We start from the raw sequence: 11,817 nt of genomic DNA, 5'->3' as shown, positions 1-11,817 counted from the left end.
AGAATTAGTCGGAGAAAACGTTTGCCTTTGCAGGAAGGTATGTGCTGTTTACAGGTCTTGTTAGAAAAGGCTATGCTTGTCTTCGTTACAAAAGACTTCACATTTTGAAACGCCCCGTCTCGGTATGAGCGTTTGAAGTCAAATTAGGGTTGTGCGAGGATGGCAAACAATCACCGACATTTTCTACCACAATGGACAGAGTAAAGCATAGAAAAATCGGGCATGGGAATATTGCACCATCGTATGCATATATTTTCCGTCACAATTAATACCGAAACAAAAAATATAAAAAATGTATTTTCCGTACTTCGGTAATTTATTCACAAATTGTCGATCATCCAAATGATTTTATATACTATGTGATCTAATTTTACTGAAATATAAATCTCTATAAACCCATTATACAAATAACACATAATTGTAAACTTATATTTGAAGTAAAATAGTTCATTTAATGACATTCCTAATTTTTCTGTAGAATTTCTTGAGCCGTCCATCCTTCTTCTCCGATGGTGGCTTTGGTACATAGCTCTCAGTGGTTGCAGCAGTTGGTGGGTGGGGTACATGTTCATGTGTTGTTGCAACTGTTGGTGGGTGGGACACATATGTATGTGCGTTTGTAACTGGAGGGAGGTGAGGTACATGTCCATGTGGGTTTGCTTCCTGTACAGACTGACTGTAATTACCTTGATCCCGAATAAATTTGACATTTTCTTCAACAGGTTTAAGGGTTACCATATTATTCTTCCCTGTATTGATTTCCGGTAAGAAGCTAGCAATGTTATTACTGCAGCTGTTAGCAACTTTATTCTGAACTAAACATGTGTTTCCATTTTCGGTTTCCATAGGTATGCCCTCTTTTCTGATTTTCTTGTTTTCATTTTGTCCTAAAACTTCATGAATGGCTGCAATTTCTGTGTCATACCACTGAGCCTTCTGCTGCAGACGCTTTCTTCTGTCTTGCTCTGTCTCAAGTAACTGCTTGGCTGATTCATGCTTCTCAATGACATATGGCAAGATTCCTTCTTCGGTCTGTTTTCTCAGCTGGAATTCTTTTTCTCTAAGAAGCCTCTTTTTCTGCTCTTTGAGATCCCTGTTGAGTTTATCTTCTGCCAGGTACCTGATTTTGCTGCAGGCGCCCAAAGTAGTGTGGTGCTTTATCTGCAACTCATAGCCTTCGATCTCGCTCATTAGACGCTTGGTTTCGGATGTCTTCCGCACAGAATTATCATATTCTTGTTGGCGCGTAGTTTTCATATTGGCAAGGAGTCTGAAGATGTAAAAATCAAATACTTATTATACGATTTATGTTTATACAGTTTTGGGGAGGAGAGTATCAGTTCCATAACACACAGTTCGCTGCAGATATAACTCCCGCTAATAGAAGATCTTAGTTCAAGATTGTTAAAATAACTTTCGTACTATTGACGGCCTATAACGACACTGGAAACATTCTAAAGAAAATTATATTAATTTCGTAATTATGTATGTGCACATTCTCTTACACTTTACCCTCTTGAAGATAATATTTTTACACATTTTACTGCTTTCTTTTCAGCAATTATCAAAGATAAATACATATTTAAAGTTTACTTGGTTTACAATATTTCTCGGCCATTTTGCTTGTTGTTTGTGCATGTGAAATTGTTGTTATTTATTAATGTAAATAATAAACAACAATGAATAAATCTGAAAAAATGGCATACTCTTTATTCCTGGCGTACTTCTCGTTTTCATGTTTCATGTATCTTTTCTGGCTGACCATGTAGTCATACAGAAAGTTGATGTTGTACTCATAATCTGCCTTGTTCCACTCAGTCGGATCTACAAAAGTTCAAGGTCAATACAATTACAAGATTTATGCATTTAGTTTGCTGTTCTACTGTGTTCTTAAGAAATTGATAAAACTGATCTATATATTCATATGTTCATATACTGGTATACCAACAAGGACGTAAACAGCTGCGAATTTACGTCCTTGATACCAACAAGTTACGCTTGTAGATAATTTGTAAACCCTGTGCCCTGGCCAAAAAATAGGTTTTCGAAAAAAGCAGATATATTTGTTTCGTTACGTTTGTGCATAGGATTATACTAAAACTTCTGAAAATTTTGTTATGATGATCCATGCATGGGGAAAAGAAGAATTTATATACTTACCGTCGCTGAATGAAGGGCCGTGTGTACGTGTACCACCGAAGAGGTTGGTTTTAGAAGACCTTTGGGCTGATGATAATACGTTATCCTCAGTGAAGTCTCCGCCGCCATCTAGCATTGATTTTGGATCACTCCTGTTGCTAAGTTGTGGTGACAACGAATAGCTGAAAATAAGCAACAGATAGCGGCATTACTTAGAATATTCGACGAAGTAATTCTTAGCTGATGTGATTCGGCCTAACCTTCAGATAAATCTACGGAAGACGAGTCAACTATGCTACGGAAGACCAGTGGACTGGGGAATTGTATAATTCATGATTTCGTACTTCAAAATTTCAAGATGTGAAGTTGTGAATCATAAAGACATTACCAGTCTTTCGTATAAATCTCATTTCGAATGTTTAATAAAATTGTCTGGTTTCCTTTTCCCAAAACGTGTAATGGAAACCAGCAAATATGAAATGCTAAAGGAACATGGATGGATGAAATTTTCTGAAAGACGCAGTTACTCTATTAAAGTAGTGAAAAATGAAATTTTAACATTTCTTTAGCAATAAAAAATATGACTACACATACTGATATTGTATTACCAAAATATCACACAAATTATATATAAAAAGATCATTTTGTTATACTAGGTTACCATTCCGTAGAAAATCCGTTGTAGATTCATTTTCATCCTTTTTAAAAGCGAGTGTTTATTTGGCTGATTTGACATTTGTGTGAATCAACAAATAGTATGTTGTTTGTTTTAATATCTTGCTTGTCAAAAATGACTGTGGTATTTGAACGTACCTTTTTCAATTCGATAAACATTTTTATAGATGCCGATGTTTTTCTTGCAGAAAGTCATATTGAAACTTAAGATTTACATTTATGATTTAAGAATTATTCTTAGAATATGTCTTTATGTGATTCTTTCTTTAAATAAATTCTGTAAAATCTTAAGTTATTGAATCACTTTTCTCTTGCTGATTTATCCTTTGTTACTGATTTTTTTCCATTTCTTATTTCAGTTTCTATATAGCTACCTATTTCCTAACCGGTCAACAAAAGTGTTTGTATAACCTTAAATTATCCATTCAACAGTGCTTGTATTTCTATACAGTTGACAAATGCGAAAAGTACTGCATTTGATGCTGATTTAAAGCCTTTCATATATTTTTCATTCAAAATAATTTTGGTAGAGAGCATACAGAATGTGAGAAACGTCTTAAAAAGCACCACACTGATAATAGTAGTAATCATGAATGACAAGCAGTGAAAGGAGAATTTCTTAACTCCTTATTTTTTTTATAAACTTTGAAGATGATTACATATATTTTATTGCTAAATGCAACCAAATTGTACTTACTTGTCACGGTATTTATTGTTAAAGTGCATATTTGCTGTCAAATCATAAAAAACGTTTCTCCAAATATAACAGAAGCCGCAGCAGTGTTGCTATGTACGTCAATGACGTTACTGACGTTGATACGTCACAACATTGTTACGTCACTAACTAACATGATAACGAAGTTCGCCTAGTGTCTTCGGGGCTTTATTCACTGGGTGCGTTAATAGACAGTGTTTATGCATGTATGAACACCAGAAAAAATAATTTTATAATTCATTCAGAATTACTAGATCGACAGAAATGATTGATATGAATGTGGATATATATTTAACCCTTACCCTGCTAAATTTCTAAAATGGACTGGTCCATCACTCATATTTGGACAATACTATTTATTATTTGAAGTGGTGTTCACTGTAAATGTACTGACTGAATAGCGAACAGTGCAGACCATGATCAGCCTGCATGGATGTGCAGTCTGATCTTGGTCTGCACTGGTCGCAAAGGCAGAATAACTTGCCGCCATTAAGCTAAAGGTTAATCAATTAAGTATTTTGTGCTATCAATAATCCTTTGTAAAAAATGACCTAACTATGAGAATGAATGTGGCCTTGTAACTTTTTGTGTTGTAATTGACTTGAAATCATGTGGACATTAGGTATGTACTTGTTTTATGATGATATTATTTGAAGATTTGTCGTCATATTTGTCTATATTGTTGTTTATGCCACATCTAAGACCTTCTAGATGAAAATGAAATAAACTTGAAACTTTTTTAAATATATACACACACTTTTCCTCCATAAATAATATATTTGTAAAGCATTATAGGTGCGTAAAAATACTAGTATCGTGATAGTAAAACGAAATTGATACGAAGTAAAAACGACACATTTGTAAGGAGTAAAGCTGGGAAAAATAGAAACAGGATGATATCAACTTTTATTCGTTGTGTAGCGATCCACTCAGAAAGGAGTTGTGTTAAGGTTTCACCTATAAGTAAGAAAAAAACTTAAATAATTCCATAGAAATACGGATACTTTGTGTTCAGAAGGAGTCCTTTGACGAATTACTTGATTCTGACGGTCATTGTATCAGGTAAGACATGATCAAACGTGTTCTCGCCGTACTTAGGACACACGGAAAAATTCTGTGCAAAATAGACAAACGTTCTAAGTTACGCCTGTTCCGGTTTTTTTCTATTATTTAGATATATACGGTGGAAATTTGACTTTTTAAAAATTTAAATGTACTCGCCACCATGTCACCGTTGCTTTCAGGATGAGATTAACTACTACTCTGATTGACATAGAACCTCACTCAAGGATTCGGTTTTGTAAGGCACATATATACACTTTTAATTGTAGGGTCAGCTACTCCTTAGTACAAAGTCACTGGGGTCAAAATTTGTAATTGTACGACACCGTATTCAACTATGTCTTCCTAATTTCTAGAACAAATCAACACCCGTACGTACGGATTGATCTTGCTAGCGGTATGCATCTTTAGTACCTTAAAGTGAAGGTCACCTTGATCATATATTGTAACAGTGATGGTTAAAGGACACAGTTTTCAGTTCCACTGTGTGTTTAACTACGTCCCTATTATCATTAAACTCACATGGGGACTTATGGGTCTTAGTCGGAGGAAAGACAGTCTTTTTTGTTTGGATATTCCAGTGGTCAGGTTAACCTAGGATAACTTCCCTTACGGCCCCTAAAAGCAAGCTTGTTTTTGGTCATTTTACCTCTAATCGTCTCAGTAACGATGTAGCACAGCTTCCACTTCATGGAGCATGGTATCTCTTACACACTCTCATCCCTTCTATTCATCCAACCCCATCCGCAAACATTAAGGCGCACATACAGACACTCATAAGATTCATCCCCTCTAAGTCTATGTTTCTTTTTTGCATCCTTTGTATTTGCTTACATGTCCGAAGAGGCGAAGTTGTACTTTTAACAACCGAAAAGAAGCTCTCTCTCGTATATTTGGTAGCATTTTTGCATTGATGTGTCCTGTTGATCAGCCGTTGAAAAGTTGCATTGAATGTGTTTGTATTACCCTAAGATGTTGCTGAAATGACTTGAGCGGTAAGAAAAAGTTTCATCCGCAAATTTAGTAATGTGTGTCATATACGGAGAGCAAAGGCTGTCCCCCTCACTTGGAATTTTGCAGACATGAATATATATTGAAAGCCTTACATTAACAAAGATGAATATAAGTAGCTCACAAACGGTTGCTTGTATACGAATACGCGTACAAATGCTGCTGTGTTACACCTCAAAATGGTAGCAACGCGTTTTGGTAGTCACTACCAAAATTCGGCCGAGTTTTGGTAGCGACAAAATACGTTGCAATGGTACATATGATGTGTTAAGGATCATGGAATGGAACGTGTTTTGGTAGTTTTTTTCTGCACCGGGGACTGAGCTCATTTTTTGCATTACGCATAAAAGAGAAAGATAAAAGGAGTGAATGCTTCATAAAAATGGTCAGAGAGGGTGTTCGGAATTTCTCTCCCGATATATAGTTTTCGTATAAAACAACCAAAATGTAGATTCCTGAGAGTGTGAAAGGGGCCTGTGAGGAAGGCACGTGGGTCCTCCTCCAAAATGTTTTTTTTAAAACATCCTACATAAACATAAATGGTGAATTTTGTGCGTGTTAAGGGGTCTCCGATAAATATTACCGGCAAAAAGGGTTTTTTCTCTTTAAAGGTGAGGGGGTTCGAGAGCCCACCACATATATCTTTGAAACACAACGTAAAAAAATGGTAGAATGTGGGCCTGGGCTTACTTGACTCATTTTCCAAAAACTGAATTCTCCGTCGTTAGATTTTTATTTTTATTTGGTGTCTACATGCGAGTGGTATTTTGGGTCCTCCTCGGGCAACACATGGAAATGGTGGGTTCTGTGTGTTAGATGGGTAAGAAATATATAAATTTACTCAGAAATGAAAGCTTGTCATGCAATTTGCAATGAGGTATACAAGGGTCATGTATCTATTTATTTAATGTACATATATGCGAATGATTTTCTCTTAATATTTATCGTAGATTTTGGCTCTTTCTTCATTGTTTACGAACGCATTGTGAGAACACCTGCGGTGGGCGGGTAGACTCCAAAAGTGTTCGCTATCTAACTTGAGCATTTTTATCAATTTCTATAGACTTAGGTTCAGAATGTTGACATCTGGACAAGTTCGATATCAGCCGGATCGTCCAGTAGTTTAGAGTTTCGCCCGTTTAAATTGCTCAAAATTGCAAGTATTGGCAGCGTCTCACTCTTAAAATTGAGCAATCTATCCAATATCCACCAAATTGGTTCAGTATGCTGATTTGCATTATATCTTGGTCAAGATCTATAACCAGTCAGATCATCTGTCATTGGAGGTATGTCCCTCGAATAACTCAGAACTGTGAATGTTTGAACAATTCCGCCCTCTTACGGAGAAGTTTTTGTCCGATGTTCACCAAACTTCTTTTAATGTTCACCAAATTGGTCAGAATATTAATAGGCAATATTCTCGCGCAAGTTTGATAACCAACAGCAAAAACTAAAGTTTCCTTAGCTTTGCATGGTCTTACCCTGCAATGTTTAAATGTTTTGTATCAAAATATATGTGTAAAAATGGATAATTCCATAGAATAAAATATATTAATACTGATCAGCATTTTCCTAATTTCTATTAATATTCTGATTGTGTTTTTGCATCCATTTTAATACTTAAACTTGACAGTGCATACCCTACAATTATTTAAATGTTTTGTAATCAAAGTAACGTTATTTTTGCTTATGTTAGTGAAATTGTTTAATTTCAATAAAATTTAATCAATGGTTGATGACGCCTGTATGATGACGTTAATGGAAGTGATGATAATGATGATAATGAAACAAAGATATGAAAATGATGATTGGTGATGAATTGAGGATGAAAATAATGATGACGAACAATTATCTTATGCGAAGTAAACTTCGTATAAGATTCCTCAAAACAACATGAAAATAATATGTAATAAATCGTAGTTCTGATTTCGTTTAGGTAGTTAAGACTCCTTATGCATGCACGCTCAGAATTCAACAGTTTTGGGTTGCAATTCCCCTTTTACCTCTTTCGGTGTGTATCATAAAATGAGCCAGCCCCTGATGTAGACGGAACTACAAATGCGTTCAATTACCGGCCCAATAATGGTTTAGCAACGCATTATTGGTAGACCTACCAAAATTCGGTCGAGGTTTGGTATCACTACCAAAGTGCGGCCGAGTTTTGGTAGTCACTACCAAAGTTCGGCCGAGTTTTGGTAGTCACTACCAAATTGCGTTAGACTGAACAAAGACTAGTGTATTTGACCATCTTGGTTCCTTTATCACATTTTTTATTTCTAAAATTAACCGCTATTTCTTCCACATTTTAAAAGAATCCTCCGAACGGTGATTCTTTGCGGGACTTCCTCTACTATGCCTTTGGAAAGGTAGATGCTGGGTCTGAGAATTCCTGTTAACTTAATCATTTCTCAAAAATGCTCTACTTTATTTAAAACAAATCGTATTTGATGGATTCTCCTCAAGACAAATTTTCACTATTTGAATTTGTACGTGCAATGGTAGCATATCAAAGCGAAATATAGAAGGAGTACGCAATTTTTTATTCCTATGACGCTGTCTCTCAACTAATCGTAGCAAAGTTAAAGTATCCGGCTGATAATCTGTATTCTCTGGCTGAGGATCGGTACACTTTATCTGAGGATCAAGAGAATCTGTACGTTCTGGCGCTAAACTTTCAGTATTCTCTGGCGAATGATCTGTTCTCTCTGGCACAGAATCAGTATTCTCTGGCGAAGGATCTGCACTCTCTGGCGCTAAACTTTCAGTATTCTCTGGCGAAGGATCTGTTCTCTCTGGCACAGAATCAGTATTCTCTGGCGAAGGATCTGTTCTCTCTGGCACTGAATCAGTATTCTCTAGCGAAGGATCTGCACTCTCTGGCGCTAAACTTTCAGTATTCTCTGGCGAAGGATCTGCACTCTCTGGAGATAAACTTTCAGTATTCTCTGGCAAAGGATCTGTGCTCTCTGGTGCTAAACTTTCAGTATTCTCTGGCGAAGGATCTGTTCTCTCTGGCACAGAATCAGTATTCTCTGGCGAAGGATCTGCAATCTCTAGCGCTAAACTTTCAGTATTCTTTGGCGAAGGATCTGCACTCTCTGGTGCTAAACTTTCAGTATTCTCTGACGAAGGATCTGTTCTCTCTGGCACTGAATCACTATTCTCTGGCGAAGGATCTGCACTCTCTAGTGCTAAACTTTCTGTATTCTCTGTCCGGCGAAGGATCTGATTACATGTAAATTTATAAGCGGACGCCAACTTGGACGCTGGCACCGACGCCACATCTGTGAAGGTCCTAATGTGATATATGGTTCTCGTTCCAAGTCGCATAAAGTATTTATCCTGAATATTCAGTTATTATAATAAGGCTCATGTTTCCAAGATACCAACATTTATTCGAGTAGTGGAAAGACACTTAGCTAATGTGCAACTGAACCTCAAATTTAAAATAGATGTAACAATTCAGGAGTTTACATTTGTGCATTCAGTCGAACGGCAGTCCTACTCCCCGGGGTGTACGTAAAGTTTTTTCCAGCACCAGGTGAAAATACGAGAAAGTTATGCCTGGTATACAAATATACAAGTGCTTGATATTTACTCGACCAACCTCGATAACTCTCGGTGAATAAATTAATCGGTAACCCTCGGAATTAAATTCACAACGGGATTTGATTATTTAATTGCATTTCACTTCACTATATTAAACAACATTGAAAACTTCTAAAGAATTTTGGTGGATAAATGTTGCATGTCTATCTTGCATATACTTTTAAAGGTATTATACAGACCGTCTTATGTGACCATTCTCGTGAATCGCTAGAATATTAACCTCAGTCTATACTTATGAGCGTTTGTGAAACCTGTCCCAGGGTCGGGTCATGCGTCCGACGCATCAAATAATTGTGGTAAACAGTTGCGCCAAGTTCCTTCAATATCTCTCGATATATGTCAAAGTTAGACTCACGTGTGTTCCAATGGTCCTGCTTGACTGAATATGTTTTCAAGATTGAAAGGTCAAGGTCGGATGAGTGGTTAAGTTCCATCATGACACTCTTTGAAATAATATTGTCGATTTGTCGCAAAATATCTTCTTTTTTTGCAAATCATAAGATTTTTATTAATACCGTTTTCCGTTGGATGTGTACATATCCGACGCATTTTGGTACTACAATTCTGTAAACTACCAAATTTCGTTGAGTGTAACACGTTTTGGTAGTGACTACCAAAACGCGTCGCTACCAATCTAAGGTGCAACACTGCTGTTTAAATATTAGCTTTATGTTATATTATAGCATTCATTAGACAATGAAACAGAGTTGAATATAACTTACATGTAACTACAGCGGGCCGCGTATAACGTTAACAGTTGTTATAGAATGGTCCTTACTCTGTCAGTAGTATTTAAATCTTAACAGTTAGACATAAAAATATACAAAGGGTGTGATCCCTGGCTAATTTCCCGTTCTAAGTGTGTGGTGTTATGGAAGATCACTTAAATAAGTTGGTTTTATTTAACTATGGAGCATAATAAAGTATATACTTAATCCTATGGAAGAAAGAACGCAGCCAGATATATGTATATCGGATGGACTCCATGACCCCAAGGACAACATATAACAACACTGAATTTTATTTATCGTCTAAAACAGCGCATATTTTATTAAATTTGAAATTAAAATATATGAGAACGAATTATTGTTGACGTTTGGCTGCATAACTTCTATATTAAAAGGTACATATTTTTGTTTTGTTTCATCAAAGAATATTATTTGACAAGTTTTTGCAACTAGTCGTTAAGACAATGTAATGTTTGATTACATGACTCCTTACAGTTTGTGCTATTTCCCGCTCTGTAGTTCAAACTAAACGTCAAAAACTGAAGAAAAGAATATGAAAAAACATATTTTATGTCATGTAACAGTGCACCCTTTCAACCTCGGCAATAGTGTTGACTACTCACCGGAAAGCCATTCAGTAAGTTTATAATATACAAAATTAATGTACTGGCATGGTCTGTTGTTTGACAGAAACTTCATCATGTCAAAACTGTACCACACATGTAATTTCAGGGGTAAGATGTGGTTTATGAAAGGTTCATACAACTAAACGCTGGCTCTTCTACATAAATCTATGTAGTTTACCGAACTATTTCTAGACAAACATTATCTTAGATCCTCTTTCTTTTCATTTACTTTAACATGATATAATTGTTCATATTAGGTGAAATATGCGCAAGTATTCCAAACCGAACTGTGCAGAAGTGTTTGGACAAATTCCATCAATCATTTTCAATAACGATAGAACTGAATCATTTCAGCCATGTTGATCTACTCTTTCTCTTTAGGGTCACCCGAATCAACGTTAAAACGACCTGCTTTGATAAAGCTGCTAGCGCCGGCGGTCAAGCAATCTGGTCGCTTTAGAAATCAATTTAAAATTCCACTGTTTAGTTATATATATATTTTTTGTTTTTTGTCAGAAATTAAAGAGTATCGAATTAGGTCCGTCACTCTTACTAGTGCTTGGAGAAACTAATAAGATTCATTCTAGTAAATATTTTCAGACAATAATTATTACTAGTGTATGACTAAACTCTATGCCCTTAGTCTATAATTATTGCACTTTTCAAAGATATGACCAACATGAGAAACTTTACTTACTTGTCGCAGAATTGTTTATCTGGGTGCATTTTAAAGCTGTTTTTTTTTCTTAACAAATACAAAGTTGCCGTCTGGTGCAGTAGCGTTGTTAACTATGTTGCTATGTCCGTTTACGACATCAAAACGTCAGAATCGATGACGCTGTATTAAAGGTCAAACGTTTGTTACGTCATATCTCAAATGGGACCGACAGACTATTTGTTTAAAGTGAATTTTCGGTTTTTATCTTGCATTATCTGCTTACTATCCCACCCCACCCCACCGGGATGATGGAAACAAATAAAGGGAGATAAAATATGTTGATTTAGTAACAGTTTAGAATGTAAACAGTATCATCTCATTGATCGCTTATAGCTCTAGTTCCTGTATCATACACACATTTTCATTTTGCCTAGGTCAAAAGAGATCAGGCTACACACATTTGAGCCCTGCCATGGGAAAACCAACATAGTGGGTATGCGACCAGCATGGATCCAGACCAGCCTGCGCATCCGCGCAGTCTGGTCAGGCTCCATGCTGTTCGCTTTTAAAGCCTATTGGAATTGGAGAAACTGT

General features: G+C 36.2%; 1 protein-coding gene across 2 annotated transcripts; it reads right to left on the bottom strand.

The window, feature by feature from the left end:
* Positions 1 to 293: 293 nt before the first annotated feature.
* LOC123561522 (uncharacterized) lies at positions 294 to 11,682 on the bottom strand. 2 transcript variants are annotated; one of them, XM_045353967.2, is made up of 4 exons: positions 11,263 to 11,682; positions 2,161 to 2,321; positions 1,707 to 1,824; positions 294 to 1,270 (listed from the first exon to the last, which is right to left on the bottom strand). In XM_045353967.2, the coding sequence occupies exons 1-4, from the start codon at positions 11,289 to 11,291 to the stop codon at positions 448 to 450; spliced, it is 1,131 nt and encodes a 376-aa protein (XP_045209902.2). In that variant the 5' UTR covers positions 11,292 to 11,682; the 3' UTR covers positions 294 to 447. The 2 variants fall into 2 exon arrangements, with proteins under 2 accessions (XP_045209902.2, XP_045209903.2); XM_045353968.2 differs by lacking the exon at positions 11,263 to 11,682 and adding an exon at positions 3,512 to 3,640.
* Positions 11,683 to 11,817: the final 135 nt, after the last annotated feature.

This window comes from Mercenaria mercenaria, chromosome 10 (genome assembly GCF_021730395.1).
Source record: "Mercenaria mercenaria strain notata chromosome 10, MADL_Memer_1, whole genome shotgun sequence".
In the NCBI taxonomy this organism is placed as follows: Eukaryota; Metazoa; Mollusca; class Bivalvia; order Venerida; family Veneridae; genus Mercenaria; species Mercenaria mercenaria.
This window is presented reverse-complemented; position numbering and strand designations above follow the sequence as displayed.